The sequence below is a fragment of the Sphaerodactylus townsendi genome, linkage group LG06 (assembly GCF_021028975.2).
Source record: "Sphaerodactylus townsendi isolate TG3544 linkage group LG06, MPM_Stown_v2.3, whole genome shotgun sequence".
In the NCBI taxonomy this organism is placed as follows: domain Eukaryota; kingdom Metazoa; phylum Chordata; class Lepidosauria; order Squamata; family Sphaerodactylidae; genus Sphaerodactylus; species Sphaerodactylus townsendi.
The window spans coordinates 114,373,954-114,397,097 of NC_059430.1; the positions used below are offsets into that span (position 1 = coordinate 114,373,954).

The 23,144-nt window shown below is 43.8% G+C and overlaps 1 protein-coding gene across 1 annotated transcript; it reads left to right on the top strand.

The window, feature by feature from the left end:
- Window positions 1-3,086: 3,086 nt before the first annotated feature.
- STX12 (syntaxin 12) lies at window positions 3,087-22,767 on the top strand. The gene is made up of 9 exons (XM_048501847.1): window positions 3,087-3,308; window positions 10,101-10,170; window positions 11,388-11,487; window positions 13,123-13,260; window positions 14,042-14,085; window positions 15,088-15,190; window positions 15,683-15,755; window positions 20,134-20,216; window positions 21,250-22,767. Exons 1-9 carry the CDS (start codon window positions 3,194-3,196, stop codon window positions 21,340-21,342), a joined length of 819 nt encoding a protein of 272 aa, XP_048357804.1. The 5' UTR covers window positions 3,087-3,193; the 3' UTR covers window positions 21,343-22,767.
- Window positions 22,768-23,144: the final 377 nt, after the last annotated feature.

The following is a 23,144-nucleotide window of genomic DNA, read 5'->3' on the forward strand; positions in this document are numbered from 1 at the left end:
AAGGTGAGAATGACATGCCTATGGTGGGTATTATAATGCTCTGTCTGCTTTTATGTACTCAGTTCTGACAATACAAGTCAACAGTTTTTCTGTGATTGTAATCAATAAATAAGAATTCTACTCTCACAGTACCAATTCGTTTATTGGACAAGTCTGGGGTTGTGACATGTGCCAGCAACCAATCCGAAGCTTGCATGTGGGCGGAGGTGTTACCAAGAGTGAAGCCAACATTAGAAGAAGAGTTTGGATCTATACCCCAACTTTATCTCCTGTAAGGAGACTCAAGGTGGCTTGCAAGCTCCTTTCCCCACAACAGACACCTTGTGAGGTAGGTGGGACTGAGAGAGTTCCGAAGAACTGTGACTAGCCCAAGGTCACCCAGCAGGAATGTAGGAGTGCAGAAACATATCTGGTTCACCAGATAAGCTTCAGCCACTCAAGTGGAGGAGAGGGGAATCAAACCCGGTTCCCAGATTAGAGTCCACTCCTCTTAACCACTACACCACACTGCTCTCATTAGCCAGCTTCCATCCCAGGTTTGCGGATAGTTCCCTATGCTGCCAGAAGGACCTCTGGAGGCAACAGGGTGGTGCTGCAGCAATGCTATCCCTGGCCACCGGGGGCTCTGAATTGGGCTGCCTATGTTTTTGTGCTTATCTAAAGCAGGATTGCCCCTTGTCAGAAGGTGTTACATAATTCTTTCCGGCGAGGATAAATAGTTTCATTTCTATACCTGATATTGAGTGTGGTGCACTAAACAAACTCTGACCACAGTGCTCAAAATATCAGCACATGTGCTCTTAGTGGTGAATAGCTTCTAAACTGTCAGCAAGTGAGAAGCCAATGGTTTTAAATATTTCTGGTTATCATATGCTCCCTTTTAATAAATAAATGTATTCTTCTTTAGGAAAGGCATTTAGGTATCATGCAAGTATGTACTCTTGACTGTAGAAAGAGCATCAAGCATAGAAATTTTCTAAATAAACATATAAAATAAATATACCATGTGCATGACAGAAACTCCAATATGAACCACAGTTCCATTAGAGAACCAGTGTGGGGTAGTGGTTAAGAGCAGGTGGATTCTAATCTGGAGAACTGTGTTTGATTCCCCGCTCTGCCACTTGAGCTGGTGAACTACTGGTAGATTAGCCTGTGCACTCCAACAAATGCGAGCTGGGTGACCTTGGTCTAGTCACAGTTCTTCGGAGCTCTCTCAGCCCCACCCACCTCACAGGGCATTTGTTGTGAGGGGGGAAGGGAAAGGAGATTGTCAGCCCCTTTGAGTCTCCTACAGGAGAGAAAGGGGGGATATAAATCCAAACTCTTCTTCTTCTTCTTGATGTAGTGGCCAGAGTCAGACTAGGATCTGGAAGATCCAGATGAAATCTTCATTCAGCCATGGAATCTTGCCAGATGACCTATAGCAAGTCACAAACTCTAAGTCGAACCTTCCTTACAGGGTTATTGTGATGACAAAATGGAGACAAGGAAGACAACATAAGCTGCTTTGGACCCCCTCTGGGGAGAAAAATTGGATATAAATGAATAAAAATGCTAAAGTCATTATAAAGAAACCTGACATCCGAACAAATTTTTAAAATCCTTCAAAAATTAAAATGAGATTTCTAAGCGCTCAACCAATGAGAAGCAAATTAACAGGTAATATTGGATATGGGCAGTCTCAACCTGGTTAAGACAGGCATATCTATACATTTTTTACATCATCCTTTTACCAAGGAGCTCAGAGAAGCATGCGATGGCCCTCCTTAACCTGGGACAGTCATCCTTTCTCACCTAACCTTCCTCACAGAGTAGTTGTGAGCAAATAGTGGTGGGAACCATGTTTGTGATGAATTCTATGTCTTTGCCCTCCCCCCACAGCTGATGAATTTTTAAAAAAATGCTTTATTGAACTACTTTAATTCAGTGGTGGGATTCAGCCTATTCGCACCAGTAGAACCGGTAGCTGATTTTTTGTCTAGTTCAGAGAACTGGTTGTAATCCACCTCTGAGTTCATGCGGAACCGGTTGTTAAATTATTTGACTGCTTTAAGTCTACTATTTGTTGCACATTTTGAGTTTGCTTTTGCTGAGGATAGCTTTTTACAAAAAACTTTATTGAACTGCTTTATAATAACGTGTTAGGGATAGTATTTTGAGACAATAACAATAAAATGTAAAAGTAAGGACACAGAAATAGTAATTTTGTTGCATGTACAAAGCTAATAGTGTTGTGGCAGAAATGGAGTAGCTTTCACAGGTTCTGAAATACCCCTGTAGTAAAGCACTGAAAATGGCTGAGCTCAGCTGAAATGAGCATAATTCTTGATTGTAAAATCAATTTCTTTTTATTTAATCTTTATTTTATTTTTAAAATTGCATTATGTAATTTAATTAATTGCATACGTTTATATTAGCCACCCTGAGTCCAACTCCAGTCAGGAAAGGGCAGGATATAAACGTAACAGAATAAATAAATACCATTAAAAAGTGATTCTTTAAAGTACCACAAGAGTCTTGGCTGCTCTTTCTTCAGCACCTTAAATCAGTGGCCAATTTCAAGGTGAGGCCTGGAAATCTCCCTGAATTACAATTGATCTTGTTCCCTTGGTGAAAATAGCTGCTTTGGTGAGTGGACTCCATGACACTGTTTCCCACACTCCCCAGATCCCCCACCCAAATCTCCAGGAATTTTCCAACTCAAGTTAGCAACCCTATGTTTGTCACTCTCTGCCAGCCTAACTTACCTCACAGGGCTGTTGTGAGGATAAGATCAATGAGGGGAAGAGCCACCGCCCTGAGCTTCCTGAAGGAAGGGTGGGATGCAGATGATCTGAACAAATATATAGCTGATTTTTTTTTAAAAGCAAGACCTCAGTGCAATACACTTTTAGGAAACAGATCAGGCATCTCGATGAACACCTTTCCACCGCCATGACACCCACACTGGTCCCCGACACCGCGAGGCGCGCGCATGCGCATCTAAATCCCACTCGCCGACATCTACATGGCGCGTCTACGTCCCATCACGCACGCGCGGCCCAAGGATAGCTGTAGCCCTGCCCGTTCGGGGTGCGCATGCGTAGTGGCTGAGGTGGAGGCATCATTAGCATCATCATCATCACCGTCGCCCCGGCTGTACTGGTTTATTTTTCCTCTTTCCTCCTTCCGGGATTCTTTTTGTTTTAGGATGTCGTACGGTCCTTTAGAGACTTACCGGCCCGGGGGAGGGCCGGTGCCGCCCCAAGACTTCAACAGCATTATCCAGACCTGCAGCGCCAACGTACAGCGCCTGACACAATGCAGTGAGTGTCTTGACAGCTCCCACCCCCCACCCATCCCCCACCCCTTATACCCCCCAGCGCCTCTTATATCCTCATTCTCTCCTGGATCCTGAACCCCAAAACAAATACAGAGAGAGAGTGACTGCTGTTGTCCCCTTGATTGGCTGGCGACGCCTGTGCGTTTTCGCCCATCCTACCCTCTCCCCGCAACTGAGTCCTAATTATGAATAGTTTTGGTGCCCATTCACACGGTCTGCATTGTCTACACGGGATACAGTTCCTCACAAAGGGAAGCTGTAAATGGGCGTAAATCGAAAACGTGATGATCGCACATTTGTCTCTTTTATATATGTGTGTGAGTTGTCGTGTACGTTTATACTGTGTGCCTGTGTCTTGTTAAGCTGTCGCTGATTCTTCATTCTGTGTATGGGGCTACATCTCTGGTCCCTTACGTGCGGCCACTGCATGTTTCATTGCTGTACAATCTTTGACACTTCAGCGGGACCTCTTTCCAAGTGAAGAAGCACTGGATTCCGGCCTGGCTTAATTAACAACTTGCTTTTTGACTCAGGAAGCTGCCAGAGCAACTGACAGTATAAGTCTGCTTTAAAAACTCACCACTGCAACAGTAAAATATCTGTTGAAATTATCTTCCTGGCTGATGTATATCCTCAGAGCGGGCTGCACTCTGAGGATATCAAAAAGGTATAAAAACATAATGTAGCTTGTTATTCACAATCAAGGTAATTAAAGGAATCTCGTCATCCCAATGACCAAAGGTTTCCTTCCTGGTTATCTGGAGGGGATCCTAATCTACCACAGGCAAGAATTTATTTGCAAGTCTGTTTTCTTACCCATATGATTGATAAGATAGTTTTGTAAATATGAAAGCCGTGCCTTGTGAAATCTTATCAGTTGACGGACTGGGGAGGATTTCTGGAAACTGAGTAAAATCATGCAAAATTAACTAATGCATGCCTATGCCAATAATGGTTATAAATACATAAATAAATAAAAAAACTAATGCATGCAACTACTTAATTTGTTCACAGAAACCAGTGTTTCCTCTATTCAGAATTTGGCATGGCAGAATTGTGATTTTTCAAAATTGTGACTAAAGAAAAAAAAGGCCAGGTAGCCTGATCAGAGTTCTGATCTCTTGGGAGAGGTTCCATAACAGGCTGGTCTTAATAGCCTTCTGGCTATAAGTACAGTGAAACATTTACAGACCTTATCAATTGCTATTTATCGAGTTAAGGAAAGTAGGTCTGTAGTAGTGCACTGCCGACCCAGCAGTGCCGTAGTAGAACGTTGGGTTTTAAATAGTTTACAAGTAGCAGCTAAGAGCAGAACAATGTATAGCAAAGAGAATTCCGTTGTACTGGTTCTGGTGGGTTTTCCAGGCTGTGTGGCTGTGGTCTGGTGGATCTTGTTCCTAACGTTTCACCTTCATCTGTGGCTGGCATCTTCAGAGGTGTATCACAGAGAAAAGTCTGTTTCACACTGTCTAGTGAGAAGGGAAAGTTTAGTGTGGTATATTGTCCATGTCCCAGGGTGGGGAACCAGTCACTAAGTGTTTGGGTGGAACTTGCTATGCAAAGGTGTGGTTGAAGCCTTTGACAATACAATTCCGTTGTAGTTTGTTGCAGTGTTTCTTGCGTGTGTTTTCTAGTTTGTACATTGTCTGTTTTGTGTTGTATGTTTTGTCCTGTTTTCCTTTTTAGTTTACTTTAGTATACTTTCCTTTTTAGTATACTTTTTAGTATACTTTGTATTCCGCATTGAGTCCCAGCAAGAAAGGTGGACTGTGGGCAAATAACAGCAGATAAATATGGTTAGACTTGTTGGCCATTGTGGTCTCTTCCAACTCTTTGAAATAGTAGTGCTTTTCTAAGCTAAAAAGTTATTTGTATAAACGGAATATTCCATACAATTCCATGTTCTTTTCAACTGACTTTTTCTTTTACCAAATGCATCCTGGTTCAGGGGTGGGAGTTGCTTGCATCAGAGGCTAGGTTGGCAACAATGTGCAGGAAAAAACGTGTTGCTACCTTTATTGAAGCTTAATGTGTGGAAGTATGCAGGTGAATGAAACCTTTCATGACACAGAGGTTATCTGGGGAAAAACACCCCATTAACAGTGCAATCCACAGGATGGGGCTGAAACTATTGTGGAAGCCACCTGCCTCCATACCAAGGTGGGCACCCCTTGTGCTGGTGCAAAGAGCAAATATGCTGGTGGGGGAGGTCATTTATTTATTTGCTTATTTATTTAGCAGATTTAATATGCCGCCCCATCTCCAAAAGGCTCTGGGCAGTGTACAACCAATAAAACAATCACATTAAATTATGATCAGTAAAACAAACATTTTAAAATACCAATTAAAACATAAATAACAACCAGCTCCAACCTCCATCCTAAAATCAGATGATGACAACATAAACAATGGACTCATCGGGTGGGCGGCATAATGTGGGCGAGCCCCAAAGGTGGAATATGGGGCGCAGGGGACGGCTTTGACTTTCGGCTGTAATCTTGCTTTGGCACTTTCTGTTTTAACTTTCAGCAGTAGTTGTGTCAAGTCTTCATTCTTTCCGGCCTATCTCAAATTGCTAATGTTCCTCCTCCCACTTTTCACTCTATCTGCATCTAGATCAGGGGTAGGGAACCTGCGGCTCTCCAGATGTTCAGGAACTACAATTCCCATCAGCCCCTACCAGCATGGCCAATTGGCCATGCTGACAGAGGCTGATGGGAATTGTAGTTCCTGAACATCTGGAGAGCCGCAGGTTCCCTACCCCTGATCTAGATCTAATCCATCTTATGATATGTTTTGCCTACAGATTGAAGAGCTAGGGAGGTAAAAAAACATTCTTGTCTAATGCCTTTGCCAATTGGAAACCATTCTGTTTCTCCATACTTTCTCCAAACAGATAGCCTCTTGTTCAGAGTGCAGGTTGTGCCTCAAAACAATCAGAATCAATCAACACATTCACTTTGGTAGCAGGGTACTGTGCAGCTCCTCAGCACCCAAATGCAGAAGTTGTCGCTGTGTCGGTGCCCCTCCGCCGCAGCAAGCCATGCGGCAGGTGGGGGAGTCCAGAATAGTTCCTGGGGGTAGAGGTGACTTTAGTCTGCTTCCACAGGGTTTTTCACCTGGGAACACCCCTTATGCTACCTGGCAACTTACACCATGTTTTAGTGTACCATAGCCCATTGCATGCCAGTAGGGATTTTCAGGTAAGCTGGGAAGGTTTTTTAAATTTTCTGTGCCCCCCCCCCCCCCCCACCGGCATGGTGGTGGCATGGCTGTGCTGCATCAGCACCCTCCCCAGCTGCCACAAAATTGACCCTTCAATGGGTTGCATGTGAGCCTTTATAAAGGTGGCAAAATATTTTTTTTTTCTCCAGGTTGTTGGCAACCGTAGCCGAGGATCACTCCAACCCCTTTCCTGGGTACCATTTTCCTGTGCTTTTACCCACCATGGCAAAATGGCATTGAAGAACACCTTTTAACTGCACCCTGGTCTCCCCTTTAAAATCACAGCCCCAGCAGCTGCACTGAGTGAAAGGGAGAGGGGGAAATCTGTAGAAAGTCTGGGACTTTTCACTTTAGTAAGGCGATGATTAAGGCACAGGACGTGATAGAGCAGATCTGGGCATTATACGGCCCGCGGGCCACATCCAGCCCGCCGGATGACCCTGACTGGCCCCCCTGCCTTGCTGGGGAGCAAGGCGCCTTTGAAAGTCCTGCAGAAGCCAGTTGCCTTGGCTGCTGGCTTCTGCGGGGCTTTCAAAAGCGCCGCCTCTCTGCCTTCATAGGGAGCGCCTTTGAAAGTCCTGCAGAAGCCAGTTGCCTTGGCTGCTGGCTTCTGCGGGGCTTTCAAAAGCGCCTCGCCCCCCTGCCTTTTGGCCCGGCCCTCCACAATATTTTCTGTTTCTTATGCGGCCCCATGGAAAAAATAATTGCCCACCCCTGTGATAGAGGGTTGTACAATTATGAATGGGGTGGAGAGAGTTGACTAACAGAACTTTTTCTCCCTCTTGGAGGGCATCCAGTGAAGCTGACGGGCAGTAGATTCAGGATGGATGAAAAAGAAGTAGTTCTTTACACAACAAGTGATTCATATGTGGAGTTAGCTGCTACAGGATGCAGTGATGGCCACAGGCATAGACAGCTTCAAAAGGGGGATTAGATAGATTCATGGAGGAGAGGTCTAACAGTGGCTACTAGCTCTGGTTAGTAAAGGTAACCTTTATGTTCAGAAGCAGTAAACCTCAGTACTATTGCCAGGCGCCTTGGCCTCTGTGCTCTCTTGTTGGTCCTCTAGGCGAGATGGACTGGTTGGCTACTGCCAGAGACAGGATGCTGGACTAGATGGAATTCTGGTCTGATCCAGCAGGGCTCTTCTTAAGGAATCACGGAACTGCATTGTCGAAGGCTTTCACGGCCGGATTCAACTGGTTGTGGTGGGTTTTCTGTGCTGAGTGGCCGTGGTCTGGTGGATCTTGTTCCTGATGTTTTGCCTGCATCTGTGGCTGGCATCTTCAGAGGTGTATCATAGAAGGAAGTCTGTTACACACTACAGACTTCCCTCTGTGATACACCTTTGAAGATGCCAGCCACAGATGCAGGCAAAACATCAGGAACAAGATCCACCAGACCACGGCCACACAGCCCGGAAAACCCACCACAGCCAACCGAACTGCATTCTATTTCTGCCCTCTCATTCTGCCACAAGGTGTTATTCTTACTGGCTGAAGAAAGAACCAAGGGGTAAAATCTACCGCACTTTATGTGGTAGAAGAGCAGCAGAGAAAACCAGACTGTTCTTCAGAATCCCTAGTACGGCAGTTTGAAGGCTAACCGAACAGTTTGTGTTGATGTTTGAGAGCAGTTTAGAAGTACACAGTAGCTTTGTTCTCAGCATAAGCAGGCAAGGTCAAAATGTGTCTGAATTCCTTCAAAGACTTGGGAAGATGTTTTTTCTCCCATCCACCCTTATTCAAATGCTCTCAGGAAGGGTGGCTACTTCCTTTAAGTCTGGCAATAACAACTCCTGCTTGCGATCACAGATCCTTGCCAGTGTTGGCTTGCATTACTTTTTGCAGTGAGACTTTTACAGTGCCGTCCTAAGCAACGTGACACCCTTTGAAGCCGTCATGTTTAACTAGGTATTCCGTACACGTCTGGCATCTCTGGGACTGCTACTATACCCAGCAGATGCATATGCTAGCCAAGGAAGAACATACCTCTTGAGGTCTTCAGTTCACAATGCTTTACACAGGTGTCAAACTCGCAAAAAGGTTGCGAGTTTGACACCTGTGCAAGTTTTACATGTGAAGATAGCAGTTGTTTACTTAAACAGTGATCTTCCACAAAATATAGCAACTAAGGACACCTTCTAATACAGGGTGTTGTTGTGGGAACTGAATAAACTACACCCCCACCCCCCCCATGAATTTTGCAATTTACACAAACAGCATATTAAAACCAGCCGTAAGGAAGAAACTATGAAGAATGTTTTTGGGGAAGCGCATTCTTCAAAATGAAGGCTTTGCTACTTGACCTGTATCCTGGACTGCAGAATATTTACAACAGTTGCTCATGGCCTTCTTCTTTACCCACCTGCACTGCACTGATGCAGCTGACCAATATCGGTGTAATTTCAGCACACAGCTTTGGTCCATTGTGCTTCAGCATCATGCCAACTATTCTGTTTTCTTGTTGATGCCTGTACCCTGTAACCAATCTCCCAGAACCAGAGGCGTATGGCCTATAGCCGTGGTGGTGAACCTATGGCACTCCAGATGTTCATGGACTACAATTCCCATCAGCCCCTGCCAGCATGGCCATGCTGGCGGGGCTGATGGGAATTTTAGTCCATGAACATCTGGAGTGCCATAGGTTCGCCACCACTGGCCTATAGGGACATGGGGTCATCCATGTCCCCAGGCATGCACCACAGAGCCTCGCCCCCCGCCTGGGCTGCGTGCCGCCACCAAGCTCCGCCCCGCCTCCATGCAGGCCTCCCCAGGCCCTCCCCTGAGCCCCGCCCCCGAAGGTGGTGGGATACCTGGAGAAGGGGTTGTCTCCAGGCGCCATTTCCCCCAATACGCGTCTGCACAGAACAGTTAATCTGAAAAGACACCCACAAGAAATCAAACCCATTTTGCATTCAATAGTTTGTCCATATAAATGATGCTCATAACAAGAAGATGAGTTTGGATTTATGCCGCTCCTTTCTCTCCTGTAAGGAGACTCAAAAGGGCTTACAATCTCCTTTCCCTTTCTCCCTCCCCACAACAAACATCCTATGAGGTGGGTGGGGCTGAGAGAGCTCCAAAGAACTGTGACTAGCCCACGGTCACCCGGCTGGTATGTGTTGGAGTGCACAAGCTAACCTGGTTCACCAGATAAGCCTCCACAGCTCAAGTGGCAAAGCAGGGAATTGAACCCGGTTCTCCAGATTAGAGTGCACCTGCTCTTAACCACTACACCATGCTGGGTCTCCACTTATTAGATAACCTTGGGCCAGTCGTTTTCAAGCTAACCTTCTCTATTGCATAGGGTGGTTGTGAAGGCAACCTAAAGGAAAAATTGTGAGCTCCTTGGAGGAAAAACAGAATAAAAAATGCAATAATATAGCCACCGTGGGTATCTTTTTCAGGGCAGAAAGGTGGAGTAGAAATTTTGTGAAATAAGCTAATTGTAGCCTGAACGTCCAGCCGCTGCTGCTTTTTGAGCAACTGTGTGAGTTGGCCAGACTTTTTTGCTCATGTGTGACATGTCCCCAATTCTACCTTTGCAGCTTCTCAGATAAAGAATTTGATGAGCCAGCTGGGAACCAAGCGGGACTCCAGCAAGCTTCAAGAAAACTTGTAAGTACAGTCTGAGCAGTTCCTTACGATGCACGTTGCGATAAAGTCAGACTGACAAATTTGTTATGTTCTAATTCTGACGAAAGAGGTCCATAGTTAAAATGTGAATGGGGGAAGATACCAATCGTGTTGGCGAGGAGGGGTTAGCCCTTCCCCTACGTACCATTTCCCTGATTTAAATGCCCTCTCCTGAAGTTGCTATTCGTCGTGCATGATCATATATGTGAAGTTGTCTTAGACTGAATCAGCTGTCAGTCCATCACGGTCTGAATTGTCTACCCAGACCGGCCACAGTTCTCCAGGATCTCAGGTTGGGGTCTTTCAAATCTTCCTGTCTGATCCTTTTAACTGGAGATGCCAGGGACTGAACCTGGGACCTTCTGCGTGCAAAGCAGAGGCTCTTCCACTGAGCCATAATCCCTCCTTTACCTGTGAAGCCACATTATATAGACCCATGGTTCATCAGGGTTAGTATTGTCTACTGAGAACCTCAGTGGCTGTCCAGGCTCTCAGGTGGTCTTTCCTATCACCTGCTGCCTGGTCCCTTTTAACTGGGAGTACTGGGGACTGAACCTTCTGCATGCAAAGCAGAGGCTCTTCCACTGAGCCACAGGTCCTTCACAATATGGATTGTGCAGATTCTTCCCCTTCTCCTTGAGGAGGAATCCATCTTGCTGAATTATTTCCTAACCCACTTCCGGGAGGCAGGATCTAATTCTTTTTTCTTTTTCTGACAACTTCCTGTGAGACTCCATCTTAGACAGTATTTTTTCCTGCCTAGCTAGGGAGTACACGGATCTCTTCAAGGCTCCGCGTTTTTTCAGGCTTTTCCCTTTTCTCTTTCTGTCTGTTTGAGTCTATTGTGTGCCCTTGTGTTCCTGTGAAGTTTTCGGTTTGTTAGGTTCGGTTTTGTGTGTGTCAGTAGTTGAGTGGGGGAGAACAGTATAATAGGCAGAGAAAGGGTAAACAAAAAAAGGGAAGGGGGCTAAAAGCTGTAAAGAGCTGCCCAGGCACACAAACCGGCATTTTCTTGTTGGTTATTCCAAGGGCTGGGAATCGGGCCTGCAAAACAGTGGACATCATAAAAAGGCACAGAAATGAGCGAGGAAAAAATTATTGTCCACTTTTAACATGGCTCTTGTTTGATTGAAGTTTTTTGGCAGGAGGGGCTGGAAAGCGAATCAGGATTCAGCAGACAATGTGCATTTTGTTCACAGGCAAGAGCTGCAGCACACTGCAAACCGGCTTGCCAAGGAGACTAATGAATACTTGAAAGAGCTGGGCTCCCTGCCACTCCCCTTATCTGCACTGGAACAGGTTTGTGAGTCTTTTGGTAGGGTGTTTTTGCGTGTGCCTGTTGGAAGAAAAGCTGTCCTCGTCACAACAGCTTTTGTGTTGCTTTCATGCATCTGGGAAGACTGAGAAACACATTTAGTGGATGGCGGTATAGGACATCTGGCAAAGGCAAGGCGTGAACAAGATGCGTGTGGAAGTCCTGCTGCATCTGTGTAAATGATATGATTGACTGACATATACAAATAGAGCCAGGCCATCTGCTAGGCCAGACGTGTCAAACTCGCGCCCCTCCAGATGTTGTGGACTACAGTTCCCATCATCCCCTGCCAGCATCATGCTGGCAGGGGATGATGGGAACTGTAGTCCATAACATCTGGAGGGCCGCGAGTCTGACACCTGTACGCTAGGCAAACCCAGGCAGATGCCAAGGGTGCCAGTCTCTCCCAGAATCAGAGGGGCACCAAACCAGCCATCCCAAGGAATCTTGAGGATCACTGGAGTGGGGTGGCTCCCCCGAGATGCCAGCGGGTGGGACAAAGTGATTTGCCTAGGGTACCCCAAAGACCAAGAATCACTTGATCAGGTACAGAATGGTGAGAGTTGTTGGGAGATAAGATTGCAGGTATGGAAATGAATTGTCCTAAATACATCTACTCGTAAGCACTTCATTTAGTGGATGGTGGTATAGAATATCTGGCAAAGGCAAGGTGCGAACAAGATGCACGTGGAAGTCCTACTGCATCCGTGTAAATGATGTGATTTATTTACACATACAGGCAGATCTAGGCTGATGCCAAGGGTGAATTAGAGGGGTACCGAGCCAGCTGTCCCAAGGAATATTGAGGGTGGCTAGAGTGGGGCAGCTCCCCTAAGATGCCAGGGGGAGGGGTAGAGTCATTTGCTTAGAGTACCCCCAAAATATTTTAAGATCAAGAATCACTTGATCAGGTACAGAATGGTGAGAGTTGTTGGGAGATAAGATTGCAGGTATGGAAATGAATTGTCCTAAATATACCAGCCTGTAAGCACTTAACAGGCTGTTATTTTCATGAGCGGCAGTAACAGTGACCGAGAAATGTGTTCTGAAAAGCTGTGGCTTGTGAACCACCTGTCTGTCCAAAGTGATTCTTGATCCTGGGCTTTTTCTTGATCTGGGGAAAAGGAAGTTCTTCCCAAGCTCCTGGGAAGAGGAGATGAGTTTAGCGTGGGAGCTCAGGATAATGAATGGGGCTGATTTGAATGTGGAGCCTTTTGCTCCGGTCCATGCTGCTTCCAGGGTGGGGCACTATATTCCTGCCGTTTTGCACTGTCCCCTGCATATTAAGGAGCATCCTGTGCTCCAGAGTAGTTGCTAAGGCTAATGCTTCATCTGTCCCATTTGTATCAGTTGGACTGGAACGGGACACTTTAGGCTTAATGGTGGAAGAAGTGTGGTATGTCAATGTATCTTTTGAGACTTGCAGACACTATTATGCCCCCTAACTATTTGGGAAGGCAAAAAATAATTGAATGGGTGGACAAGGATTTAAACCAGTGTCATCCTCTGGGATTATGGCTACAAACATGAAACGTAAGCCTTAAAAGTAAGACACAGATTTTTTAAAAAAAATTGTGGAGCATTCCACGATAAGTCATGGTCCTCACTCTGTCTTGCAGCGCCAGCAGAAACTTCAGAAGGAGCGTTTAATGAACGACTTTTCCGCTGCCTTGAATAACTTCCAAGCGGTGCAGAGAAAAGTGTCCGAGAAAGAGAAAGAAACTGTTGCCCGGGCAAGGGCTGGCTCCCGTCTCTCTGTAAGTGTTGCACTAAAAGTTTCCTGCATTTTCCAATGTATTTTGTGCTAAAGAAAAACACACCATCTGCAGGATCTTTCTGTTCGTGGTCTACAGTGGTCTAGGTCGTGTTGATCCTGGGGCGGAGTGAGCGATTTGCATCGGAGACTTGGTCTCTTCAAGAGTTTTGTCTCTTGATTTAGTCCAGTTCCCATGAGTCGTAACAAAGCCTTCTGACTTAGCTTTCTGTTCCTTCTGTTCTGATGCATAGGGAGATGGAGCTTTCTGTTCCTACAGGGCTTCCAAAATATAATATAATAATAAGCCTTTATTTGGCATAACAATAATCATAACACAATAAAAAACCTAAGATAAAAGGTATACAAATACAAAGGTTTAAGATAAAATATAAATTATTGATTGTGCATCACCTCCAGTAAAAATTGTGCAACCAATTCACAAGTTTCATTGTCAGAATTGTCCAGAAGGAAAGGAAGTCTACCTGATTCTCCCATTTCACTAGGTATCCTAGAAAGAATATTGGAATATTTTGATCTAATATTAGCAGATTTAGGACAGCAAAGCAGTTGATGTGCCAATGTTTCAATTTGTTGTTCACCACAAGAGCATACCCTTTCGCTCATTTCCAAGTTGTTAAATCTACCACGCAATAAAGCAGCTTCCAAAATAGCATCCTGGGAAAAGAGGCTGTAAGGACCTGCTTGTTACCTCGCACGTTTCGACCCACAGTTACAATGTTTGCTTTCCCACTGCTTGATGATCCCCAAATTATGTTTTCCAGGCAGAAGAGAGGAACAAGGACGAGCAGCTGGTCTCATTTGACAGGTAACTTCTGCTTCTCTGGGGTAACTCTTTTTCACATCTGTCTTCCACAATGGAAAACCCTTTGTCATGTGACTTGTCTTGGAAACATGTGAAGAATAGTAGAGTGACCAATGCTATATGGCTGTGTTTACAACTGGTTCCTGTGGCATGCAGGGTTTTGACACGTGATTCAAAACAAGCCAGTCCCGGTTGAGCTTAAATGCCGTTTCTGACTTCTAAACTCTTCCAACAATATCTGGAAATGTGTGAAACCTTTTCAGATGGAATTGTGAAAGAGGCCAGATAGCCTGCTCCACAGAACCAGTTCTGACGGCAGCCTCTCATAGCTTCAGCCTTCTCAAAAATGTTAACATGAGTAGGGGGGGTACGTTATATACGTCTAGAATATATGATGCACAAATGTATTCGATCATCCTGCTGCCACCCAGATCCAGGGTGGTATTCGTGTGCTTGGAAAACCGAATGTGCAGGTGACACGGATGCTGTCGAGACACCGCAGGAAAATCCCTTCCAATATTTTCTGGGTAGCAGGTACAGGACATGGAAGGCAGAGGAGTGGGCATTTGGACATGCGAATTTCCATGAGAGGAACGTGGGAGAAAGGCAGTCAGTCATGACACCTAAATAGAGCCACGTGCAATTTGTTTATAATCTGCTCAGTTTTCTCTTTTGTTAATCAGACACTTGAAGGTAAATACATAGGATAATTATATACCTGTAAAAGGGGATGTCAAAGAAGCTCGAAAGAACTGCTGTCCTTGATAGGTAATTCTCTGAGGTGGAGGAAAACATGCACAGTGCATGTAGTTCCTCATAGCATCAAGTTCTGCAACTGCAGAACCCCATGTTTGTGAAACAGGAACACCTATGTCAAGAAATGCAGTCAGGCTAGATGTGAGTGACACTTTGAACAGCATGGTTTTAGCAAACAAAATCTCTCGCAATCAAGCAAAAGTGGAGTTGCAGTTGAAGGAACAGACTGTGTATTTTTTTGTCCCAAAGCAATGAAGAATGGAATCAGATGCAGTCTCAAGAAGAGGACGCGATAACAGAGCAAGACCTTGAACTAATTAAGGAGAGAGAAACAGCCATCGTGCAATTAGAGGTGAGGATCTTAGAGCCTTAGCCAAATGCATGCTACTTGACAAATGTAAAGGGTCACCTGGGTATTGAAGGTGAGGTTGCTGATCTCTGCCTTCCCTGTGCATGGTTCCTCAACCTCCCCCAATACGTTGCATTGCATACCATGCCAAAAAGTCACCATTCTGATAAAACATGGTAAGAACAGCCAATTAAAATTTCTTGAACGCACTTTATTTATTTATTTATTTATTTATTTTTCAAATTTATATCCCGCCCAAGCCCCGAAGGGCTCTGGGTGGGTGGACAACATAAAATTCAAATACAATAAGCATAAAAACAATATATAAATTAGTCACTAAATAACATATTTAAAATGCAGCAAATTAATACATGATACAGCAATGCCCGCAAAATCCCTCTTAGACCCTCCCGAGGGGGAAAGAAAAAAAGTGGGTATCCCTCAACTTCCAGTTGAGGGATAAATATAATAAGTTTTCATCTTTCTTTTTTTCAGGCAGATATTTTGGATGTGAACCAGATATTTAAAGATCTGGCCATGATGATCCACGATCAAGGAGACGTGATCGGTAAGCATGGTGCCTGTGAATGTTTGCCCCCTGAACAACGGCACTTCATTTCCAGTGTGCTGGGTTGCCCATTTTGTGAACTTACAATAGACCTAATAGGATTCAGAGGTTTTGCAAAAATGTTGCATGCTGCATTTTATCCCCATTTCCAACACCTCTGTAAGTTCTGTTGCGGGGGGGCTCTGTTGAGCAATGAGCAAGATGAATAGGGAGATGGAGCAGAACAAGTAGTCATTTCTGGAGCAATACCTCTTTGAAAAATTGGTGGCTGTTGCATGCCTGTAGGCAATAGCCAGTGTGGCATAGTGGTTAGAATGCCAGAGTGGCATTTGGGAGACCCAGATTCAAATCTCCCACTCTACCACAGAAACTTTCTGGGCAACCTTGGGCCAGTCACAGCCTACTTCACATGGTTGTCGAGGGGAGAATCACGTTGCAAGCCATTCTGGGAGAAGCAGAGCTGCTGCTTTACTCTTTGAAAAAAAAAACCACAAGAGATTATCTAGACTTAAGAGCAGTAGAATCCTAAAGAGGAACAAGGTTTCCAGTGTTACCCAGGGTGGAGACACAGTCTCTCAGTGATGTAGGGAAATTAGCTTAGAGCAGACTGCTTATTGATGCTGCAAGAGGCTGGGTAAGGGAATCCTTAATACCAGTGTATATGGAGATTGGCTCTCAGAAGAAAATACAGAGAGAGGAATATGATGCAAATGTGACAATCTGTATTGTAGGCATAAGGGGTTCACAAGCATTTGTTTCAATTCAGCAAGCATGCACTCACAGAGTTCCTAGATTTGAATAGATTTGAAATAGAAAGATGGTATGGGGTATCTGGGTGATACAACCTGATATCGAAGCGAAGAATATCCAGGGTTCAGAGCCAAACAGCCAGCGTGTGGTTCCGGAGGGTGTTGCTGTCATGGTAGGTGAAAAAAGAGGGTTCATCTCCCAAGGCAGCAGATCGCTGAGTCAGCAACAGAGCCAAAAACACAAAGTCTGGAGCAGCTTGTGACAGTTGACTTTAAACGTGATTGGTGCAAGAGACTGTGACTCTGTTCCTGTGGGAAGACACTTGCTGGGCAAAGTAATTGCTTGAGCATTATAAAGCTGTGTATAGAACTCTGTATGTTATTCTTTCTTACTGATCTTACTGATCTGATCTACTGCTTCGTGCTTACTCTGTTTAGTCCTGTGTAGCTTAGAACTTTGCATAGTGTATTGTATAGTGTTATGCTGCAGCTATCAAGTAAAGCCTTCCTGTGGAAAGAACCTCGTGTGAAGTGTTTCTTATTCCTAGAAGGTGGGAGGCTGAGTGTATGCAGTTGGACTACTACTTGTCTACTCAAGGGTAGCTCTACTCTGCTGATAGTTGCATGCATGAGTACAGCAACAAAGACTAAAATGTGTCAGTGGCGCTGGACAAAGGTTTCTGGAGGGGAGGGGAGGATCTTTATAGGGTAAAGATCCACCTCTGGGCGTGTCAGGACAGCCTTTAGGGAATGTTTGGATAGCCTCTGGGAGGTGTCTGGGTGGTTGTTGTTGAGAAACAATGGAGTGCACTGTAAGGTGGTCAAAAGAAGTTAGTCACAGGAGGGAGTATCTGGGTTAACATAATTAGAGAAGGGAATGACATCAGGAGTCTTGTGGATGAAATTAGTATTCATTTGGCAGGGCTACTGTATCATATTGAGAACACGTTCTTCCTTGGCTGTGAAGCTGAAAATATGCTGACGCGACAAGCAGGCTGAAAGCAGGAGAACCAGAAAACAGTGCTTTTAGGCTGACCTGGCTATTACCAGAGAATTGGGCTCCCCATCTCTGCAATGCCAACATCACCTTTCCAGATGGGCAGGGGGACCTGAGAAGCACACAAACACCCCTCCGCTGTACCAGGGTGATATGCTAACACCAGGGTATAAGCTTTTGAGAATCAAAGCTCCCTTCAAAAGCGTATACTCTGGAAATCTCATTGGACTCGAAGGTGCAACTGGACTCTAATCTTGCAGATTGACATGGCCACCCACCTGAGGCTATAAACACCAGAGATTATCTTTGCAGTTCTCTGATCATCCCATCCAATTGGATTATAAAGTGCAGTTTGTTCTTCAGGAAATCCTTTCTTGTGGCTTCGCTTTCTTTTATTGTTTAAAAATTTGTATTGGTAAAAATTAATACAACTGACAAAGACGATAAAGAGAAAAACAAATTCTATCATTGTTACAATTCTAAATACCAACAGAATCAACAAAGTTATATTGCAGTTCCCATTCTTATTTCTTTATAAATAAATAGGTGCAAAAGAATGTTTGTTTTTCCTCTTATTGATATTTTGCTGCCACTCAGAATTCAGTTCCAACCCTTTTTTTATTTCCTGCCATAGTAGTGTGTCTGAGCTTTAAAGCAGTTTTGAAGGGCTTTATGGTCCTCAGGAAATCACTAGTGTGGGATTCCTGGTTACATTTAACAATCATTTGTGCATAGGAATTTGTTCATAGTTTTTTTTAGTCCGGCCCTCCAACAGTCTGAGGGACAGTGAACTGGCCCCCTGTTTAAAAAGTTTGGGGACCCCTGGCTTAAATGTTTAGAGAAATAATTTACAATAAATGAACTGAGGCAACAACTTCCTTTGAGGTGGCTTTCACTTTACATCAATCCACCCTCTTCGTTACATCTCTGAGACCATCCTAGGATTCAACCTTTTTTCTAATCTCTCAAAAGGTTTCCATATACTCTGACTCAGTTTAGCTCAGACGGACTCCCTGTCAGTCTCCGGCACAGACTGCTGCCTCTCTCTCAGTTCAACATAGAGCAGAGGTGTCCAACTCTGGTGCTTCAGATGCTCATGGACTACAATTCCCATCAGCTGGCCATGCCAGCAGGGGCCGATGGGAATTGCAGTCCACGAACATCTGAAGCGCCAGAGTTGGACAACCCTGGTATAGAGTCTCCACAATCACTCTCCAGCATGATGTAGAGAGCCAGCATGATGTACTGGTTAAGAGCAGGTGGATTCTAATCTGGAGAACCGGGTTTGATTCCCCGCTCCTCCACCTGAGTGGCAGAGGCTTATCTGGTGAGCCAGATGTGTTTCCGCACCCCTACATTCCTGCTGGGTGATCTTGGCCTAGTCACAGTTCTTCGGAACTCTCTCAGCCCCACCTACCTAACAAGGTGTCTGTTGTGGGGAGAGGAAGGGAAAGGAGCTTGTAAGCCACCGGGTCTCCTTACAGGAGAGAAAGATGGGGTATAAATCCAAACTCTTCTTCTTCTCCAGTGTCAACCAACCACCTCTCTCATCCACCTTTCACCTCCCCTTCCTTCTACAACTTACCTTTAATTTAAAGAAACACACACAACATTTTAAAACACTACATATATATATAAAACTAAATATAAACCTTAATTCCGTTACCAGTATTGACTATTTTAAAATAGATTCTAATAGCCTAAAATATATTAATAAAGAAACATTGATTTTGAGTACTGTTTTTCATTTCTCGAATATTTCTCACAAGATAAAACTCAAATTGCCAGACTTAATACAGTATCATCTTCCCCAAATCTTTCTCACGAGATCATACTCATATTATCATCAAATTATGGCCATCTTACTTAATGTAATTGTTCATTCATCATTCTGCCTTTAACACATTTTCAATACAATATGACGTATATCCTAAAAGATTGTTCAAAATTTACATCCATAATTTTAACCTTTCACTTTTCTTTTCACTTTCTTTTAAATCCATCATTCTTATTTTTTTGGAAATGAGTTATGTTTAATGATACTACATTTTTTCAATCTCTCACAGCTTCGGCATTCTTTGATTGGTCTCATATTCACAAAATTGGTTGGTGTTGGCTTTGGCTCTTATTCCATTGGTTTATTTTCCCAGTTCTCTAAGTTGGGGCATTCTTCTGTCTTCCATTTTGTCAGAAATACTACTCTGGCCCCTGGTAACAAATATTGAAACAGTTCTTTTGAGATTTGGGGGATATTCTTTGGTAATATGCCCAATAACATAGTGATCTAAACAAAGTCAGTTTTTAAGAGTTTCTGTATTTCTGCATGAATGCCTTTCTAGGATTTTAAAACTTTCCTGCACAACTATCACATGTAGTAGAAAGAGCCATCCACTTCTTTGCATTTCCCTTTATAATTTTTATTTGTTATCTCAATTCCCTTTGGGGCAATATACCACCGAGAAGCATCCTATACCAATTTTCTCTTAATGTTTGGCATGCTATGAATTTTATACCTTTTGTCCGTAGGGTTTTCTATTGTTGAAAAGATATTTCTTCCTCCAAGTTTTGCATCCATCTGACCATTCATGTTTTGTGATCTGGCTTTCTGACTGTGTGCTTTTCTGTCCTGTAGACAGCATAGAATCAAGTATAGAAAATGCAGAAGTGCATGTGGAAAATGCCAATGAACAGCTACAGAGAGCTTCGTATTATCAGGTACTGTTTATATGACAGACAGACAACCTTGGTCCCTCAGCCAGAATAATTGCATTGCCACTTGAAGGGAGGGAACAATAACGTGGTGGGATCAGACATTTACTGTTCTCCGCCAAAACAATGCACCATGTAGCCCTTATCTGAACTGAAAAGGTGTAAGATTTCCAAGTGCTTTTTTCCTGTGTTGTCGTGCATGTGCCCTCATCAATTGGCTGACAACTTGTGATGCTGTCTTGAAGATATGTAGGTCTAATACATTTCCATCGTGCACAGTTGCAGAATCCTCTTGAAATAGGCTGCCCCTTAGCTTTTCTAGAGGGGCCCTTACCAGCATGTTTTCTTTCTGTGTACTATCAACCACATAAGAAGGCCTGAAATAGTCTTCCTGCAGGTTGAAGGTCTAGGAACTCTTCCAATATTATACCCTGGTTTGGTGAAAGGTTTGTAGAACCCCTGAGTTAAAGATGAACAAATGCTGTCAGGATGGAACTAGAAATACATACTCATTCAGAATTCCAATTCTTCACACTTCTTATAAGAACATAAGAAGTTCCCTGCTGGATCAGACCAGTGGTCTATCTGGTCTAGCATCGCTGCACAAAGGGGCCAATTGGTTGCTCCAGATGGCTAATAAACAGGTCTTTGGTGTTTCCTCCTTGCAGAGGTATTCAGCCCGGTACTGCCTCAGACTTAGTCATCACGTCTAGTAGCCACTGATGGACTCCTCCATAAATCTGCCTAACCCCATTTTAGAGCCATCTTTGCTGTGTCCACTGGCAGTGAATTCCACAGTTTAATTACTCACTGAGTAAAGAAATACTTCCTCTTGTGTACCCTGAACCTATTGTCCATTAACTTTATTGGGTGCCTCCAAATTTCTATCACTACTGGATAGGGAGAAAAACGTTCTCCTTTTATCCATCCTGTATAATCCTATATTGTGGATGTTTTAATAAGCTGAACCTCTTATTCTTGCATTACCTTCTCGGTGTGAATATGGCTTTTCTTATGTTTGTTTTCCTCTTCTTGATAGAAAAAGTCTCGTAAGAAGATCTGCATCCTGATTGTTGGCCTTGCTGTGGTGACCCTAATCCTGGGCGTTGTTATCTGGCAGGCAACAAAATGAAGTCTGTGAGTGGGACAGGATTAATTGAGGCACTGTCGGATATTTTTCCCCCAACACTCAGGGGAGAATGTAGACAAGCCTGTGAAACGAAGTGATCTAGATGCGAAGGAGCACAGACCAGTTTCCCTCTAGTTATTCTGTGTAGAAATTAACATGCCGATAAATAGGTTTTGACCTTGGTGAACTCTGACAACAGTATTTATCAGTTTGTGTAAAATTATTTAATTTAACTGATCTTGTGGGGGGGGGGGGTTGTTTTCTGTACTATATATATATATGTATACACTAATGCAGTCCCGAATGTAAAGTGTTGAAGAGTTTATGAACTAATTTAACTGACATGTGCATATTTTTTTAATCTGTGCTCCTTTTATAAATGATTTGTATATGCACTACTTCCAACACGGACAAACGTTCACTTTCCCAGCAATTTTAAATCTCTGATTAGTTAGATATAATATGAAGAGCTACTTCGGGTATGCACATACAGGCAAGTTTTCTTTCAAAAGACAGCTCCTCTGCTCCATTGCTGGTTGCTGTTGAAACTTCAGCATGCTTCAAAAGCAGTCTTTTATGCAGCATTGTGAACTGGTAGTTAAGTGGGGCATGGGCGTTGGTGGGGGGGGGGGGGACCAACCTCACATAACACACAAAAATAAGCATACTGTTGTTTGTGTTGGTCTTGGCTTATAAATTGCCAAGGGAAAGGATAGCCCTCTTGTTTTTAAATACTGCACCTGGGTTTGAGACCAACAATATATTTGGTAATAGATTTTTCTTCCTGTATCATGTTTGTGGTGGCATTGAATCATTTTAGCAGTGTATTTAAACATCTTGTTCTCTAGTGAAGTTGCCATTGGTGATGGGCTGTAGATCACTGTTCCCAGTGTATGCCTACATGTATGAGAGATATTTTATGAACGTGACTTCAGATTGTTGTGGAACAAATACCACTGCAGGTAGAAAACAAAGCACTGAGCTTATAAAGGCTTAAACAGGTGACACAGAAAAAGAGTTATACATTTTGTGGTTAATGCTACCAAATGTCTGCCTTAGAAAAAGAAGACTTCTGACATAACGTTAGAGTATATCTGACTGACTATACTGATTTTCTCCCTGGTTTGTGAGTGCCTGTCTGAACTGACATACTGGAGGAATTGTTAATAGAGTACTTTCAGTTCAGTCCTTCTCAAAGTAACTTGCAAAAAAGAGATGTATACGTTGTTGAGGTCCCGAATTCAAGAAGCTGCAGCTTCCTTCTACTGACAGGCTCATTCATTTTTCTTCATCTCCTTTATGGAAATTATTTCCCTTTATGTAAGTTTGTACGGGAGAAGAACAATGCCCTCAGTTGCACATCTTTCTTTGCACTATGACGCCCATCATTCCGTCCATTTAACTTATCAATAAAAAATTTTAAAAGAATGCAACGTACTCTTTTATTTCTTTAGCTAGGGGACCGGAGAAGGGGGAATTATGTGCTTTATATATCATCAGTTTTACAGATATAGTATTTCCCATCAGGATGTATTTTGTGAGGTAAAAACATCATGTGCAGCTGGGGCCATTTGCTACAATGCCTCTTCTGCTGATCTTGCAAACTTAAGCCTTGCTAAAATGGGGCCAGTGGTGAAGAGGTCAGATGAGGATCTGAGAGGCCCAACTACAGATCCCCACTGTGCTGTGGAAACTTGTTCACTCCATACCTCATCTACCTAACAAGGTTGTTGTGAAAATAAAACGGAGGAGCATAGAACCCTCAACTCATCCTTTTCCTCATCTTCGTGTTACCCATATCAAAA

Coding starts and splice junctions, on each gene's coding strand:
- STX12 (XM_048501847.1), top strand. CDS start 3,194: ATGTCGTACGGTCCTTTAGAGACTTACCGGCCCGGGGGAGGGCCGGTG. Junction 3,309..10,100: donor ACAGCGCCTGACACAATGCA/GTGAGTGTCTTG, acceptor CTACCTTTGCAG/CTTCTCAGATAAAGAATTTG. Junction 14,086..15,087: donor CAGCTGGTCTCATTTGACAG/GTAACTTCTGCT, acceptor TTTGTCCCAAAG/CAATGAAGAATGGAATCAGA.